The 17,650-nt window shown below is 57.0% G+C and overlaps 7 protein-coding genes across 7 annotated transcripts; 4 read left to right on the top strand and 3 right to left on the bottom strand.

Annotated features, from left to right (window-relative positions):
* Positions 1–415: 415 nt before the first annotated feature.
* Positions 416–1,138, bottom strand: PG985_011066 (isochorismatase family; the record flags this gene model as incomplete). Its single annotated transcript, XM_066830833.1, has 1 exon — positions 416–1,138. One exon carries the CDS (start codon positions 1,136–1,138, stop codon positions 416–418), a length of 723 nt encoding a protein of 240 aa, XP_066681515.1.
* A 596-nt stretch (positions 1,139–1,734) lies between these two features.
* On the top strand, positions 1,735–2,390 carry PG985_011065 (uncharacterized protein; the record flags this gene model as incomplete). The annotated part of the gene is made up of 2 exons (XM_066830832.1): positions 1,735–1,744; positions 2,200–2,390. 2 exons carry the CDS (start codon positions 1,735–1,737, stop codon positions 2,388–2,390), a joined length of 201 nt encoding a protein of 66 aa, XP_066681514.1.
* A 978-nt stretch (positions 2,391–3,368) lies between these two features.
* Positions 3,369–4,451, top strand: PG985_011064 (uncharacterized protein; the record flags this gene model as incomplete). Its single annotated transcript, XM_066830831.1, has 1 exon — positions 3,369–4,451. The coding sequence occupies one exon, from the start codon at positions 3,369–3,371 to the stop codon at positions 4,449–4,451; it is 1,083 nt and encodes a 360-aa protein (XP_066681513.1).
* A 3,661-nt stretch (positions 4,452–8,112) lies between these two features.
* Positions 8,113–9,721, top strand: PG985_011063 (uncharacterized protein; the record flags this gene model as incomplete). The annotated part of the gene is made up of 6 exons (XM_066830830.1): positions 8,113–8,268; positions 8,422–8,791; positions 8,864–8,981; positions 9,062–9,126; positions 9,182–9,257; positions 9,316–9,721. 6 exons carry the CDS (start codon positions 8,113–8,115, stop codon positions 9,719–9,721), a joined length of 1,191 nt encoding a protein of 396 aa, XP_066681512.1.
* A 1,582-nt stretch (positions 9,722–11,303) lies between these two features.
* Positions 11,304–13,350, top strand: PG985_011062 (Alpha/Beta hydrolase protein; the record flags this gene model as incomplete). The annotated part of the gene is made up of 4 exons (XM_066830829.1): positions 11,304–11,816; positions 11,927–12,460; positions 12,516–13,086; positions 13,193–13,350. The coding sequence occupies 4 exons, from the start codon at positions 11,304–11,306 to the stop codon at positions 13,348–13,350; spliced, it is 1,776 nt and encodes a 591-aa protein (XP_066681511.1).
* Positions 13,351–13,563: 213 nt separating this feature from the next.
* PG985_011061 (uncharacterized protein) lies at positions 13,564–15,453 on the bottom strand (the record flags this gene model as incomplete). Its single annotated transcript, XM_066830828.1, has 2 exons — positions 13,564–15,248; positions 15,318–15,453. 2 exons carry the CDS (start codon positions 15,451–15,453, stop codon positions 13,564–13,566), a joined length of 1,821 nt encoding a protein of 606 aa, XP_066681510.1.
* A 674-nt stretch (positions 15,454–16,127) lies between these two features.
* On the bottom strand, positions 16,128–17,426 carry PG985_011060 (uncharacterized protein; the record flags this gene model as incomplete). The annotated part of the gene is made up of 4 exons (XM_066830827.1): positions 16,128–16,784; positions 16,862–16,918; positions 16,972–17,209; positions 17,308–17,426. 4 exons carry the CDS (start codon positions 17,424–17,426, stop codon positions 16,128–16,130), a joined length of 1,071 nt encoding a protein of 356 aa, XP_066681509.1.
* Positions 17,427–17,650: the final 224 nt, after the last annotated feature.

The following is a 17,650-nucleotide window of genomic DNA, read 5'->3' as shown; positions in this document are numbered from 1 at the left end:
CAAATCGGAAGAATTTGCTGCTATGTGCTATGAACGGGCGGCGCTGTTGTGGATCCAGTCAATTCTTATCGCTCCAACACAAGATTCTGTCTGTGTGTGTGAACGACCAGGCCCCCGCCATGAATCTGCGGCTCGGTGGTAATCCGGCACGCTCAGGGTCCTGGCGATCTATTACTGCGGCTATAGATGGAGGCCCCAATTATCTGCTGGACTATAAGAGGGCAACGCACATTGAAAATGGAAGACACCGGAGGCAATGACGCGAGATAAGACCCATCAGTAAGTACGCCATGCATATAAGGCCGACCCCGCTCCCCGCTCCGATGCAAGCCCTACAGCTTTAGTAGCCCTTTTCTGCCATTGCGCCATTTTCCATAAGCCAGGCCAGTTTGCCCCCTTCCCGCCTCCCCTACCCTTATACCCCAAACACGGCGCGGATAACATCCGCCGTCGCCGCCACGTGCGCAAACTCCCCGTCCAGACTGGCCAGGCTGACCCGGTGCACCGTCTCCGCATCGAACCCGCCCTTGGCGTACGTCGCGCACGCGTCGCCGACGAGCACGATGTCGCCCTCGGACGCCACCACCGTCGTCGTCTCGTCGCCTACCACCTTGTGTTCCACTTCGTCCACGATGCGCAAGTTCCCGACCATGCGCGTCGACGTGCTGACGCAGTGGTCCGTGGTCAGCCCGCAGATGACAAGCTGGCGCACGCGGCGGGCGCGCAGGAACTGCTCGAGGCCCGTGCCGATGAAGGCGCTGTTCACGTCCTTGGGCCAGACGGTCTCGCCCGCGGCCGGGGCGGCGAAGGGCTGCGCGTCCACGGCCCGGCGCGGGGAGCCGTCGACGTCGATGGTCTTGGACGGGTGCAGCATCGAGTTCGGGTCGATGCTGTGGTGATGAACGTGGCAGACGAGGACCGCCCCGTCGTCGTTGTCGGCGTCGCGGGCCTGGACATCTTGGGATGATAACTCGCGGCGGACTTTGTCGTTGTAGGCCCGCGCTTGGGCGAGTAGCTGAGCGATGTTGGTCTCGCACTCGGGCGTGCTGCGCTCGGTGCCCCAATGTGTCGGGTGAAAGAAGCCGTTCTGGACATCGATTAGGATGAGCGCCGTCTTGGCGCTAGTAACAGGCTTCATTGCAACAATTGGGTTAGAATGACTGCTAATATGAGGAATGGAGAAGACAGCAAGTATTCAAAATTCCTGCAGAGCTGATGCGTATTAAATCAGTACGTCTGTGGGATGGTAGGTATAAGGCGAGCAGAATGAGTCACGTTGGGTGTGAGCTACGCCGTAATCTTCAATTTGTCAGCCGCCTCCGCCATCGCCTTGTTAGCGGGGCTCCAGCTTGGTCCCATCGCGGTTCTCATCGTGACAGCTGTTGATTATTAGTAATAGAAACCAAAATAGACGTTGGCAACCATACATGCTGATTCAAAGAGATGTTGTTGTATCTTTGAAGAGTTGGTCAGAATCCTAGCAGTTGAAAGGCAGGCTGTCATCCTCTTGCATAAGTGCTTACATTTGGCGTAAGGCCAAACTCATGACCCCTAGATGACAGTTTAGCCCACGCGATGTCTTGCAGGATCCAGGAAATTTTGCTTCGGGGATGTGAGAGGCACGACTCCATAAGATATGATCGAAGCCAGCATGTCTGGCTTAGCCCCGGGATTGCTTGAAACGTGGGAAACGCGCAGAGCATAGGAGTGAGAATGTAACCGAACAAGGCCATCATGATCCTGGGTAAGCTCTCGCAGAGATGCTTCTGTATAATCGTAGGACCATAAAACTGCACTCTAATGATGCGTAGGTTAGTTGTGGAAGCACCCAAAGAGCAAGTAGTCGACCATTCCTTCGCAGAGGCATGCAGTATATATGCCAAGTTTCATTGGTGGCTTGTGCCGTAGTGGCAGTGCAGGATCAACCGTTTAATCTTGTCCATGCAGTAATCCGCCCATACAATTGGCACCCTCTCTGAATCGGAGAAGACCTGCCAATTGCTGACGCGGGACCACTTGACAAAGCTTGTTTCTGACGTCTCTCCCCACTCAGCAACTTCTGCTACGCGAGGTTTCATCTGATTGGATACTCGCGTAACAAATTCCAAAATCTGAAAGATTCCAAGTGATACCTGATCGCCGGCTTCTAATTCAGTATCGGTTCCACGACGACTGACTCCAATAACAGCCTTGTTGAAGATTGGCCGTTAGAAGTGCAACGACTCCTTAGAGCGACGGGCACCATCGAGCCCCGGGAACTGCCGCACCACACGCACTCCACCCTGGGCAACGAGGACGGCTACCGACTCTATACAATCTTCAAGTCCACATACGAGGGGCGCGCCTACGAGCAGCTCGCCACGGACGTCGAGCTCCTCGCCTATATGTAGACGCGCTCACACGAGAGCTGGGGCGGTGTGCATCCCAGCCGCGCCCCCGTATTTGACGGAGACATGATGTACGTGATCGGGCGGCGAGAGACACCCACGACCTGGAAGGCCATGCGGGAGCTGTGGACCCGCTGTAGGCCCGGCGACGGCGAGTGAGAACACGGGTCGACGGAGTGGAGGGAGTACGCGCTGCTCTTCAAAGACCATGCGACCAGTGTCGAGAACCCGTTCCCTGACGGGAATTCCTGCCATCGTGAGCGACTTTTGGCCTTTATTTGTTCCTGGTAGTGTTGGTTCTACGTTAAACCCATGTTTTATAAGGGATGGAGTTACCGCTTGGCCGAGAAATTTCCATTATTCCTTCTTGAAAATTCTTGCTCACTCCCAAAAGAGCAAATGCTGGCACCGAGTCGATAGCATACCTTGGGTACCTAAGGCACGTAACTGCTCGAATAACATGTGTCCGTCGATCTCCGCCATTGAAAGAGGGGCACCGCATACTAATTACCGTCTGCTCATCCATAGGTGTACCGTGCTCTGTCTACAAGTACAAGTAAAACGCATCTCAGGTCACAATAACGGGACGGGCTTCGCTCGAAGGTGGCGATGCTGATATATATTTCCTTACAGGTAGCGTTGACTGAGTGTTTTCACCGTTATTCCCGAATCCCTTCAACGGCGCAACAGCCACTTCTGACTGCCCCGACCCCCTTACCTCTCAGCCACTGTTGGTTGCGTAACATTTGCGCCGACATTTGACGTCACACCTTTCATGTTCTCCCAACCCCGATTCCATGTTACCAGTTCATATATCTGCTCTATGTGCCCCAGCTGGGGCATCTGCCACTTCTCCCATCGATTTGGTGCACCATCAAGCCACTTTCCCCAGCATTGCCGCTTAATCATACAATGGAGTCCACGGAGAAGTTACCATCTTATGGGACACCAATTTTTGAGATACCAGTCTGCAAACCAGTGATGGAGACTTTTCATTCTTTTCCCAAGCTTCCAATTGAGTTGCGCTGGCTGGTCTGGACTTCATACCTCCAGCAACCGCGCATTATTACATTACAGCTCACGCCGCAATCCGAGCCGTCTGACCGCCCGTACCTGGTGGAGATGCGGAAGTTGTATCGCCCCAGCACGCTCTTATCGGTAAACCAGGAGTCCAGGCGAGCCGCACAGGAGTTTCTCACTTTACGAGTCACGTGCGACAATACCACCGTCCCACTCTATTGTAATCCGGCATTCGATACCCTCTTCATTCACCAAGGAAGTCAATGGGGACTAGAGCATATAGCCGATTTCCTCCCCAAGCTTGTCGAGCAAGACTCACGGGGTGTCGGGGTCCTGAATCTCGCAATAGATCGCACGGCTTTGCGGGACTTGGAGAAGACCCGTACGCGCCGCGGTTTCCGCAAGGCACCAATTATCGATAAGCTCGAGGCGCCAGCTCGTAGAGCATTTACCAAGTCACTACGCCGATTGCAACGTTTATGGATCATGTATATCGAGGGCACAAAAACTCGACGGATGGGTCCTTTGGAGTTCATGCGCTTCGGCGTCCACCACAACCGGTCCGTCCCCGTCTTCCCCGAGGTGCAGTCGTTCCAACGTCTCGCCGTGGACCCAAGGCCCATCAAGTCCGACCTTCGCTACATTGGACAACGATATAGTCCGCGGTGGACCCTCGATGCCTGGCGGACGCTCGAGAAGCAACTGCGAGTCAACCGGAAAACCGCCCTGGAGTTCCGCGTCGCGCTGGCGGTCGACTCTTCGCACCAGCCCATCACGGATCGACCCACAGCCCAACAGTACTTCGAGGCAGACGAACAAGAGTTTCGAGAGGAATGTTGCAAGCGTTTCAACTTGAACACTCCGCACTGGGGGACCCATCTCGATCGCGAAGAATGGGAGGATCCGAGGGGACGTCTTCAAGACGTGGTGGGCTTCTGGCTATTTACGCCGGCTGCGTTCGACGAGTCGTCGTATGGATGGGATATAGTGAGGGATCTTACAAAACATCCGCCCGAGCTCTGCGTCTCTGACTTGGGAAACTAACTTTGATACAATCGTACCTTAGAGAAATGGAACTTCAAACTCACTGTTGTGCCTCGGCTCATTCTGGTGTTTTGTTGTATGTGTTGGGGTTTATCCAGTGGACACGATGCAACGGCCATGGTATGTTATTCGCTCATCAGCTCGCCCTAACCCTGTTGGGTCGATATGTGATCTGTTATTACCTTGAAACTGATAGCCCCTGCCAGAACTAGGAAATCTCTCTACTTTCTACAGCTGCTACTGCTACTGCTACCTTCCCCCCATTGCCGTCACAAGAGCAGCCCATTGCAGCTCGGATGCCCATCAACTACTACGAGGCGAAGTACGAGGTCGAGCAGGCCAAGAAGATAAATTCCGACTACCTTTATTGGTGGGACCCCTGCCAACTGATCGATTCTCTGTCTTCTGCCGCCTTCCTGCGATTATACGCCGGTCTTAGGTCCCTTCGCGCGCAGCCAGCTACAGCGAGTTCGACAGCGCCAAGAAACACTGCGGACTCCGGCGGCGGGAGAGGCTGAACGATTCTGCCTTGGTCGACGGCATGTGAATATCGCCAGTGTGAAAGCCCCATGTAGGGTATTGTAATTACGATGTCATATCCGACGCTTCTAAGTTACTGGCATTCTAGAACGATTTCCCAACAACAGGTTCGTTACTAGCGTCGTTTCCCGGTGACATGGGAATTTTCGTCCCTTCGGGGTTTTCCATCCCCCGTCGCCTTTCGTGTTTCCCCTTTCTTCTCAAAGAGCCGACCCATAACGGCTTTGAGAGAATAGAATTGTGCCTCTTAGACATCCGTCAATAGTAATATACAGATGCAACGGGAGTAACGCCACCAAATTGCTTAATTATTTGCCATCGTCTTTCCCCTTCGTATTCGCGACGCACCTCGGGACTGAAACGGTGTCCGTTTGTGCTTGGTCCCACCGCCGGCGAAATAGACAACGACGGTGTGGTAGGGCCTGGCTAGCTAGCTGCCGCAGCTCTGCTAGCCAGCTTTTAGCCACGGAGGCGATTACTTCTCATCGCCAGTTCGCGGGCCGTTAAGGGTCTCCAACCTCACAAAACTTGCTCGCCAGCATTGGAATCATCTGCCCCCGAGATCCCAAAATCCAAACGCTGCACTGGTATGAACCAAAGCCGGGTAACACGCAGAGGGCAGGGATACCAGCGGCGGTCGCGTTCTGGCCCCTTTACCCTGTCGACCGGGGGTCCTCGCGGATCCTGGCTACTTACCCGGACGAACAAGCCTTAATAGGCTTGAGCAGGGTGATATCATCACATGCTGGACAAACTGCTGAGCGCCGCCGCCAGAAAGCGAACCACAACCTAGGAGAATTATTTTCCGATCGATTTCCCTCTGCAGGGGATTTAAAATAGGGCTTCCACGAACTGGCTACCCTTTGCGACCTAGGCTGCAGGTTTTAGGGGCAGTTTGAGCGAGATAATGGTGGGTGTGGAGACGACCGGCTTCCCCCCTCCCCTTTCCGCCTTGCCGCAATTGGGTATCCGGACGGTAGGGACCCCTGGTGCCTGGGCTACTGTCCCTGGCTCCCTCATTCTCCTCCTCCTCGCAGCCTGGGACAACGCTAGCTTCCAGAAACACCATCGAACGTAGTAAGCATCCCCTTCTATAGCTCTACTAATCTTCTTCCCACTGGCGGGCGGCGGCCCCCTTAGATGCCCTCACCCGTCGCCGCCGTCTTACCCTTTTTCTGTCCTCCCCCCTCCTGCGCGCGCCACGGGTTCTTTCCCCCTCGGGCCTACCATCTTAGCGGCTTCCTCCCCCGAACGATGGGCTCGGCGACCAGATCCGCATCGGGCGTTGGTAGCGAATAGCCCGGCGCACTGATGAGACAAGCCGCAAATGGCTTCACCCCACAACCCTTTATTTTCCTCCCAAAAGCCAAACGACACCGTTGAGGAAGGGCAGGCAACCCGCAGGGCTGGTTCGACTATTTTGGCGAAACAGCAACAACAACCCCTTCGACTGGGTAGCGTTGGGAATTGAGACGAACCCCCGGGGCACAGGGCCCGTTCATGCCGTCCGCTAGGCTGCTTCTCGGATTGTCGGATTATGGAAAAGCTGGTCCTGCATATTTGGTGCCACGTTTAATGACGTTTCCCCGTCCCCGGCACGACTTTACCCGTCGAGTCATCGTTGGCTGTGGCGTTTGGGGCCCGGGCGGTCGCGTGCGAGCGGTGGCTGAAATTGCGTGCCTTGACAAAAAGACAAAAGCGAAAACACAATTTTTCGGCAAACTGGCATGATGGAATGGCGCAACGGGGGAAAATGTGGCATGACTGCCCGGCTGGAATTCCGCCTGGAAAGGTCTGGGGCCACTGTAGCCCCGGCGCCGTCCACAGGCTAGACTCCAGATCGGCCCATGGCGTATCCGCATGGGGACTAGCGCTTCAAGGAACAACAGTCTAAATAGAGTTTCCCGCACCCCTGGGATCCTGATTCAGCCGAGGAAGGGAGAAGGAGTGTGCCCACTTGTTGCTGAGAAAGCCTTCAAGCGATGCGCCCTGACGCAAGGGTGACCGAATTGCTCGTAACATAGGTTTGTACCACTATCTCGTTTTCCGGATCTATAGTACCAAGCCAGCCAAAAAAGTCTGTGCCTACAATCCCTGGCCCACGACCCACCCGTTCGTTTGGCTGCAGCTCTCTGGCACGAACTTCTGCGACAGACAACTCCCTCTTCAGCTCGGAAAGACCAGCCGGATTGGGCACAAGACCCCGAACTTAAAATTGACACGAGCAGCGCCCATGGGAATCGGACGATGCTGCAACTGAGTCGTCCCATCTACTCTGAAATCAACAGACATGGTTGTCGAGACTCGATAGAGCCGTGACTTGTCGACACTATTCGCCAGTAATTATCAGAGATAAGCAGCAGTCGATAGACCATGTCTTCCATTCCACAACATCCCCGAGGGTTCTCCGTCTGACAGCGCAGATCGCGCAGATCGTGCCATGTGCGCAGGTGAGGAGCAGGGAAAGCATAAAAAAAAGTCTATCTATTGTTCGCAGGTAGGTGGTGGAGTCGGGGCAACAGCCAACCAGGCAGTTTTTCCGGCGTCCGTGTGGCCGGGGGATCATCCCCCGCCCACTCGTCTGTAGTCGATCCTCGCCCCTTAAGGCATGAGCCTGCAATTAGCGCCCCCGGTAGGCTGGGACTATACGCGATCGCCTGCAGGCTGGCCTGATTCATGAACCTGCTGGATATCCGGTGCCCCGAGCCTTCGATTGGCTGGCGGCCGGGAGGGTCGGGGACTAGCTCAGCTCAGGTGGCAGAGTGCCGTCGCCGTGTCTGCATTAGCCTGGGTAGCCTGGGTAGCCTGGGTAGCATGGGAGGCTACTAGGCTACTGCGACAGTAGCATCGTCAGCAAAAGCTGGGCCTCCATCCACGAAATTGTACCCGACGAAACCGGCATCTCGTGCAAGAAACTCTAATCCCCTCCCGGATTCAAATAAGAATCTGACGTTGCGACATCGCCTCGACAGGCCGACCTTTTGTTTTGACTCCATCCGCCTTTCCGTTCCTTTTGTTCGACGACAATCAACCCGCAGATCATACCGGGGTTTGCGCTCCTGCTGCAACCTGGTTTGTTTTTCCTCTGGCAACGACCACGCTGCTGCTGCGACCCGGTACCATGGAGGACCCGAACGAGTCAAGAGCCCCGCGGCTCCTGGCCGCCACATGGTCGCTGACGACGGCCTCGGGCATCTTCCTGGCCCTACGAATATACTGCAAACGGAGACGGTCGACCGGTCTGTGGTGGGACGACCATTTGATGATTGCGGCCTGGGTGAGTGCTATTTCGGCTTGTCTGTGCTCTGCCAACAACACCATGCCGTAGCACGCATGGTTCCAGCAACAGGAGGAGGACAGGACAGGCCCCCCTCGTCCCACTATAATGATGCCTCAAAGCCCTGTTGGCTAACCCTTTCCCGGTTCCCAGTTCTCGCTGCTCATCGGCATCTGCATCAACACGTACATCACGACGCTGGGGATGGGGCGGCACTACTCGACCGTCAGCCCCGAGAACAAGATCGCCATCAACCGCGACACCATCTTCGTGGCCCTGTTCGGCATCATGGCGAGCGGGCTGAGCAAGACGTCCTTCGCCGTGACGCTGTACCGGCTCTTCAGCGACAAGTGGATGCGCTTCTTCCTGCTGTTCGTCGTCGTCACCATCAACCTGTTCCTCAACTCGGTCTGGATCACGGGCTTCGCCAAGTGCACGCCCATCGAGAAGGTCTGGGACAGCAGCGTCGAGGGCACCTGCTGGGACAAGCAGAAGCTCAACAAGTGGCAGGTCTTTGCTTCCTGTAAGGGCAAACCAACTCCCGGCCGCAAAATGGCATTGCAAACGAAGTAGAGACTAACGATGTTGTTTGCAGACTACAGTTCCATTATGGATTTTGTGCTGGCGTTCCTTCCCTGGAAGACGCTGCTCAATATGACCATGCCTCTCCGCGAGAAGGTTGGTGTCACGGTGGCCATGAGCATGGGAGCAATGTAAGTCAAATTTGAAGGACTGATGATGAAAGTTGCTACGTTTGAGATCCTGGAAGCTGACATGTGCTCTTTTTGTTTAGTGCTGGTATTACCGGAATCGTCAAGTCAGTTTTGGTGTCGGCTATCACGGACCCGGATGTCACTTGTAAGTCCCAAATTATCTGAAACAAACTGCTTCACGTTCTAACAAAATCCTCCAGATAGCCGTGTTGACCTCACGATATGGACTATTGCCGAGCCGGCGGTGACCATCATGGCCGCCTCCCTACCTGTTCTGTAAGCACAATTCCTCTCACCACGGGAAGATGAACTTTTTGCTAATGTCCAACCACAGCCGGATGTTGTACCGCGAATTCCGCAGCAGCCAGCGGAGCTACTACAAGAACGGCGCCTCGTCGAACCAGTACGGCCAGACGGACAACCGCACGGGCAACCGGCGGAACACGATGACGGCCAACCAGCACAGCCGGCCGCACCGCAAGGGCAACTCGGTCATGGTCATGTCGACGAGCCAGTGGCAGGAGTCGCAGGAGGCGCTGCAGCGGGACCTCGAGGCGGGCAGCACGGGAGGTGGCAGCCACACAGGAGCGGCGGCGTCGCGGTCGGGGTCCGGGGTGCGGTCGCCGGCGCACGGCATCACCAAGACGCGCGAGGTGACGGTCGAGACGTCGCCCGGCACGCCCCACAGCAGCGCGGCCGACTCGTTCGAGATGGTGTCTTTTGAGAAGGAGCGGATGTGAGACAAGCCAGGCCTCGGTAATATCTACCTGCTTACTCACCCAATAATGATGGCACATGACAATTAGCAAAAACTCCGTTACTACTACTTACTAGCCTTCGAATAGAATATACCCACTTTATTAATAAATGTTTGTAATGTTCATATTCATCATGGGCTATCGTCTTGACCGCCAAATATTGGGTGCAATGTGGGGACACTACAATGCCACTGAGTCTGTAGTTACATATGTGCGAGTCATGGGCAATTATCACAATTTGGGCATGTCTTAATACCCGTTGCTTGGCGCTGTCTCCACTAATTTATGCAAGAACCAGAAATGGTATACTTGAAAGAGCAAGTGTGCCAGGGTCTCGTGCTGTCAGTTTTCCCGACTTCAAACAGTGCAGCAAGTAACTACACAGATTCCTCCTGATAATGGGACGACTATAATAATAATTCCGTCTGTCTGGATCCTATTCGGTCCCGAGGGCACCCTTTCGTACGAGTACGGGGCCAAGTCATTTGAGGAGACAGGGTTGATGGGGCCAAATCGATCGAGTTGGTAACGGATGATTAAGACTATGAATAGCAATGTTACATTGCCGCAAGGGTGCCCGCAAGAGGCTAAGCAGCATGCAGGAACGGGTTAAGCATGATCTTGGTGTAATCCTCGGCCACCAAGACTCGCTTAGCAAGATTAGTGGGATGAGAGATGCCCTTCAAGGCCAAGCTAGGGCCCCGACCTTTAGCCGGAAAACGGCGCGGAAGCATTGGGGGCCGGCAGAGAAATTTCGACATTTATGCAAAGAATCAATAGAACGCGGACAATGGCTCTAGGGTCGCACGATGCCAGCACGTCTTTTTGTTGTTGTGTGCGTGCGGGCGGCGCAGTTGGGAGGTCCCCTAGCCGGCTAGCATCTAAGCCGCGGGCGATAGCAGCGGCCTAGTCCCCAAATGGCGCACGTGGTGGATACGGCAGGAACGCCCGCCCCCCTTGCCAAGGGGCCCTGCTGCCTCCCCGTTTCGGTCCTTTCTGGAACACTAGTTCGCAATGGGCAGCTCCCAACCCAGTACGAGGTCGCACCCATTTCCGATCTGGTCTACTAGGCTGCTCTGTAAGTCGAGCCAAGTGAAGCTGCCCGCCTGTTCAAATGCCGCACCATGCGCCCAGGAACGACCAGAACGGCCAGAACGGCCGCTGGCTCAGGTATGCCACCTGAGTTTAGGTAATTTCCCCCGTCTCCATTGCACCATTGGAAAGCGTGAGTGAGCTGTTCGTTGGGGGGAGAGTAGTAGTACTACTACTATACGATATTTTTTTCTTCTTTCGGGCTTTTTGCCGAACGGCGGGAAAAGGAAAAAAAAAGAAAAGAAAGGGGAGCTAGTCCGACATAGTCTTAGAAGATTTGCAGACGCCTCGTTCTTGGCTGCATTCGACTATTTCTAGAACAGTACGATGGCCGCCACGTTTCTGAAGCTCAGCTGAACTCGAACTTTATTCCTTCACTCGTTTATCTCACGGACGTTCACTCCCTTACGTCACCCAGTCGCTCTTTTTTGCTGGTCGATCGATCCGGTCGTCGATCTTCCTCTCCCGCGCCATGCCGGCCTACTCCCTCATCCGCGCGGCCTACGCCGTCGCCGCCGCGGGCTGTCTTCTCGTCGACCACGTCGCCGGCGCACCCCCCACGCCCATCCCCGGCCCGCCAGGCGGTCCTGGTCCTGTGCCTCCGCGCAACGACGGGCCGCCGACGCCCCCGGCTGGAGGCCCAGCAGGCCCAGCAGGCCCGCTGCCGCTCGGACCCCCCGTCAAGCTGGCCAACGGCACCTACCGCGGCGTGCACAGCGAGCAGTACCACCAGGACTTCTTCCTGGGCATGCCGTACGCGCAGCCGCCCCTGGGCTCGCTCCGGTTCGCCCCGCCCCAGCCCCTGACCGAGACGTTCCCCGAGCGGAGCGCGGCCAACTACGGGCCCATGTGCATCGGCTACGGCTCTGACACGCTCACCAACGGCAACGTCGTCGACGAGGACTGTCTGACTATCAATGTCGTGCGTCCCGCTGGTGTCAAGGAGGGCGACAACCTGCCCGTTACTGTCTGGATCCACGGTGGTGTAAGTTTGCCCCTGCATATTGGAATCCTTTTCGTCCGAAATTTCGGACGCCAAATCATCCAATATTGGTTTTGTATATATTGTGTTCGTTTTTGCTGACTAGTACGCAGAGCTACATCATGGGCGGCTCCTCGGACCCCCGCTACAACCTGACCTACATTGTCGAGCAGTCCGTCAAGGCCGGCACCCCCATCGTGGCCGCCTCGATCAACTACCGCCTCAACAACTGGGGCTTCATGTACTCGTCGGAGCTGGCCGCCGCCGGCGCCGGCAACCTGGGCCTGCGCGACCAGCGCCTGGCGCTGCACTGGGTCAACGAGAACATCCACGCGTTCGGCGGCAGCAAGGACAAGGTGACGCTCTGGGGCGAGTCGGCCGGCGCCCGCTCCGTCGGCATGCAGCTCGTCGCCTACGACGGCCGCAGCGACGGCCTCTTCCGCGGCGCCATGCTCGAGTCGGGCAGCCCCGTCGCCATCTTCGGCACCGCCAAGAAGTGGCAGCCCTACTTCGACGCCCTCGTCGCCCAGACCGGCTGCGACGCCGACCCCGCCGCCGACCGCGTCGGCTGCCTCCGCGCCCTGCCCTGGCAGACCCTCAACGCCCTCTTCAACAGCTCCGCGCCCGGCGGCGGCCTTATCAACGGCGTCGCCACCCCCGCCCCTGAGCGCCGTCATCGACGGCGACTTCATCACGGGCCAGGGCGCCAACCTGCTGCGCGAGGGCAAGTTCGCCCGGGTCCCGCTGCTGCTCGGCAACAACTTCGACGAGGGCACCGCCTACGCCAAGAAGGGCATCGAGACCGACCTGGGCTTCGCCGGCTTCGTGTCCGCCTCGACGCAAAAGGGCGACGACGTCGTCGCGGACCTCGCCCGCCTCTACCCCGACGACCCGCTCCTCGGCATCCCCGCCTTCATCATGGGCCGCATCGCCGCCCTCGGCTACGGCCTGCAGTTCAAGCGCTCGGCCGCGTTCGCCGGCGACTTCCAGCAGCACAGCGGCCGCCGCATGCTGGCGCAGACGTACGCCGCCGCCGGCCAGGCCGTCTACTCGTACCTGTGGAACCTGCACGTCAACGGCATCCCGATCGAGGTCGGCGCCACGCACTTCCAGGAGGTCGCCTTCGTCTTCAACAACGTCGAGGGTAAGGGTTACAGCGCCAGCCCCTTCGCCAACCGGCCCGACAGCTACGTGCAGCTCGCCGACATGATGAGCCGCATGTGGGTCGCCTTTGTCAACGGCGCGGACCCCAACGGGTGGAACAAGAAGAGCAGTAAGTGCACTCGTAAGACATCCTCAATTTCCTTTTCCCCTCCTCCCCTCCCAGTGCGTATTGTATCTCATAAATATCAATTTGATTGCTAACCACACCCAACCAGACCCCAAGGACAACGGCGCCCCCATCTGGCCCCTGTACTCCGGCCCCGACGCCCAGGATATCGTCTTCGATGTCAACGCCACCGACCTCCACTACACCACCAAGGACGACTACCGCCAGGAGGGCATCGCTTACATCCTCGACAACGTGTACAACTAAGCTTTTTTCGTTTGGCACAGCGTGCGGAGATACCAGTTGATTTGAAGTTACCCATAGACCGCATATAGACTTATCAAATTATAATAATTCGCAAGCCACCGAGCTGCGTGGCTAATACCCTTTCAACATTTTGTTGACCTGTGCTAAATGTTCCTGATATTGGAGAATATTTGTCTGCTGGGGAAGTACGAGTCCCTGACAGGCCCCTCTAACCTACCCCCGCCGAATCAAATCCGCCGCCTTCTCCGCCACCGCATACACCGTCCCCTGCAGCAGCGCCCCCGGAATGAGCGGGATGATACAGGCATCCACCACCCGCAGCCCCGCGACCCCGTGCACGCCGAGGTCGGGCCCCACGCACCCGCCCCACGCCTCGGGCAGCATCGCGCACGTCCCGCAGGGGTGCGCCAGCGACGGCCACAGCGCCCCCTGCCCTATCAGCGCCCCCACGATCTCGTCGTCGGTCTGGTGCTCGGGGCCGGGGGCCGTCTCGATTATGGGTCCGAGACGTGCCGTCAGGGCTGGGTGCGCCCAGAAGCCGCGGGCGTGCCGCGTGATGGCGAGGACGGCGGTGCGGTCGAGGGGGTTTTGCAGGGTGTTGTATTGCACAATGGGCAGATCGCCGCCTCCAGGGTCGAGGGTGACGGTGCCCCTCGACAGCGGCTTGAGGAGCACGTTGGGCGAGCGGCCGTTGCCGGAGATGGAGGCTTGGTAGACCGAGGCGTTGGGCGAGGCCAATAGCTTCGCGAGGACGGCTCGTTGCGCTAGGAAGCCGGCTATTAGTTTTGGGGAGCTGTGGTAGAGCTCGGGTAAGTACAGCTCCGGCTCTTGTGACAGAAACTCCTGTATTAGGGAGTCGACTTGTGTGGCATTGTTCCCCAGGATCTGGGACAACGATAAAAGCACTTGGTTGCTCGAACTTGTCGCCGTGATGGGCCCGGTCTTGTTGGCGTAGTACTCGGCCCATACTGTCGCGTTGTAGTCGGGGTCCTTGGCGATGGTGTCGGGATTGGGGAAGCTCTGGCGAGAGAGGTTGAACCGAAGTTGCACGGTGGGGTGGTCTTGCAGGTTGGCGCCTACCCCCGGCAAATCTTTCTTGGCCTGGATTCCTGCTCGTCGCAGGACCGCTGCCGGACCTATGCCGCTCGCTTGCAGCAGCTGGGGGGTCTGGATCGCCCCTGTGGCCACAATTACTTCCTTGCTCGCATAGGCTTCGTGGGACGAGTTGTCCGCTCCCGACACAAACCGGACTCCGGTGGCGCGGAGGCCCTCAAACAGGATCTCCTGCGCGGTCTGGCCGGTTACCAGCCTCAGGTTGGAACGGGTGCGGTTGACTGGGTCGTAGTAGGCTTTCCGTGCAGTTGAGCGCGTCATGTCGCGTGCGTCGATCGTAGACGGCACCCAGTACGCCCCCGGGCCGTATCCCGCATTCGACTCCCCCGGAAGCTGGAGTCCCGGCTCCTGGCGATACACATCCCAGAACGCCGCCATGTCTGGGTACTGGAAGTCCGGGATATGCGTGTGGACCGGGCCGTTGCCATAGACGCCATCATCCCACGACATGTTCCACGCCGCCGCCGTTTCCGCAGAAGGAGGTGCAAAGGTGCTGCTCTTCCGGAAGTAGGGCAGCAGGCCGTCCCAGCCCCACCCGGGATTCCCGAGGGCCTCCCAGGCGTCGTAGTCGGCTTTGCTGCCGCGCAGGTAGCCCATCCCGTTCACCACCGAGCCTCCACCGACCACTGCCGCCACGTTCACGTCCCATTGCGAGTTATTCAGATTCGGTACCGGTGCCGACTTTGGTCGGATCATGACGCTGGTGTCCAAGCCGGTGGCGTAGTAGGGCACGATGGCTTGCGGCTTATCATCAAAGTCACCACGCTCAATCACGAGAACTGAGGCTGTGGTAATGTCAGCTATCTACAGGATCCATAGTTGCACCGCATCAGTTGATACGGGCGGGGGCCTACTATGAGGGTCTTCTGTCAGACGATTTGCGATGACCAGACCGGAGGTGCCACCTCCCACGATCACATAATCATAGGTATCAGAAGCGGCGCCATGAATGCCCTTGACGATCGCAAAAGGCAGGAAACTCCAGCGCATGACGAAAGGATCTGTATTGATGGCGGGTAGGGGGTGCTACGAGGTGAGTTTGATTTAGGAAAATGCCGAGGGAATTCTGTATTTGCACAACCACTCAGTCTGTGGACTAAAGGGTCTAAGCTCCGACTCCTTCTAGGCCATATTAAAAGCATGTATAAGGCTAGCCTTGGATCGCAAATACCTGCAAACGGCTGGCATACGGGACGTGATACATCATGCATGCAGAGATCAGGACACAGCCGATGTGACATCAAAAGCAGAGCCATCGTAATACGAACCAATCTCAAGTTGCCTTGATCTATCTCCGCATAGACCTATGCGATTGTGATTGGTTCCAACCCCACTGCTGGCCTTCGCAGAGGTTCTTGCGCCGGGTAAGTGCATGGTCTCGGGTCACGGGTCTGAGAAAAGACATGCATTTACGAAACTTGCACCGGCTGTTTGATAGTCTTGTCCAATGGGCTTTCGACCCGAACTAGCGTCCTGCCCTAGTCCAATGGCAACACAGACTGGATTGTAACGTTTGCAAACGGTCTCTTCCACAATCAGCCGAAACCCTTCATGGACAAGATGTCCGTCTACATAACCCGCGTTTATTGTCCGTATCCTTATTCTTGGTGCATGTAACAGGCTCAGATCAAATGTGCCCATGATTGTCTCCACATCGCCTACGATCAGGCCGACTTGTAATCGCCAAAATACATATCGCCATTTACCGTCTGCGAGCCGTTGACCACGTTCGACTGCACCACGTTGCCCCAAATGGTGATGCCGCTGGACTGGTTGGCGGCTTCCGCCAGCATGAGCCCCTTCAGCGGAAGACTGTTCACTCTCGCCAAGCTGCGCCGCATCTTGCCGTCCGTCGTCCTCAAGTCGTCGACCCATCTCTTCAGCTCGCCCGTGATGCTTAGGAAGCCCAGGTCGTCCGGGCTGGAGAACCGCACCATATCTCGGTGGTTGCTCCGGATCCCAATGGCGGTGTACCCATGCAGGATCGCCGATGTCTTGGGCACGACCTCGCCGATTCCTGGCAGCGGCAGCTCCTCGTAGCAGCAAGAGATGTTGATGTGGGGATACCCGTCGTAGATCCTGGAGCGGAGCATAGTGTGGAAGTCATCTTGGATCCTCGACAGGACTTCCGAGTCCCTTCTCAGCACACCCAAGATTTGCGGGTTCGTGTTCTTGAGGAGCCCGATCAGCTTAGCGAGGCGCTCGGCCGAGGTCGCTAGCCCGGAGCCAGAATGAGGGGTGCCGAGGAACAAGATCCCGTAGGTGCATTCCAGAATAGCTCGCAGGTGGTGCTCGGAGCTATTTTGGGAGGCTAGTAGAGCCTAAAGCATTTGAAGATAGGGTTCAGTAACAGAAAAAACAGGTAAACACCAAAATCAATGGCGGTGTCGCTACTCACATCTTCGCACATCAGACCGCCCATGCTGTGGGCGACTAATATGATTGGCCGGTCGACCTGTAGGCTCATTAGTGAATTGGCACCGTGACATCGACGCCTGCCCAACATACGCTTTGGCTCTGGGCTCTGTACGAGGTGAGCAGATTGAGGAAATTTCTCGCATGGTTGCCGATGGTGTTGCTGGACACCACGCCACGCACGCTGACGGGGTTCGAATCGTAGCCGTAGGTGAGGATGCGGCAGTCCGGGAGCTCGAGTGGCAAGAGGGTCTCGAGCCACGAGGACTCGGAGCCCGGCGCAGTCCAGGTTCGGTCGCGGTCGCCTTTGAGACCGTGGACGAAAATCACACTTTCAGTCAGGGTGTGTCAGCTTTCAGTCCGCGCACCGTCCACCCTTGTAATAAGCCCCCAAAAGCCATATCGGGCGCGGGGGTTCTCTCAACTCACTCTACCGCGGCCTCCGCCGGCTCATACAGAGCTTTGATGCCATACTTCGGGGGCGTGGCGTCGTCTGCCACGATTGTCTTCTCGGACGATGTCCAGGATCTTCGGGTTAAGAATGTCATTTTGAATTTTCGCGGAAGTAGAGACTTTTCCCAAACGCTCCCCAGTCGGGCATTCCTCCAAATCTCTGCGTGAGGAGATCAGAGGCTTTACGTGGGAAAGAAGCAGGCTGTGTTATGCGTGGTAGGTGGTGTGGAGCCATGAAGCGGGATGCCTGCACTGCACCCAATGAGAGGTAAGATGCGACTTGGAGGCGCTTCATTCGTGCCCAAGCATGCTGCCAACG

Source organism: Apiospora marii, assembly GCF_038362585.1.
Source record: "Apiospora marii strain CBS 49790 chromosome Unknown utg000007l_segment0_segment0, whole genome shotgun sequence".
NCBI lineage: Eukaryota > Fungi > Ascomycota > Sordariomycetes > Amphisphaeriales > Apiosporaceae > Apiospora > Apiospora marii.
This window is presented reverse-complemented; position numbering and strand designations above follow the sequence as displayed.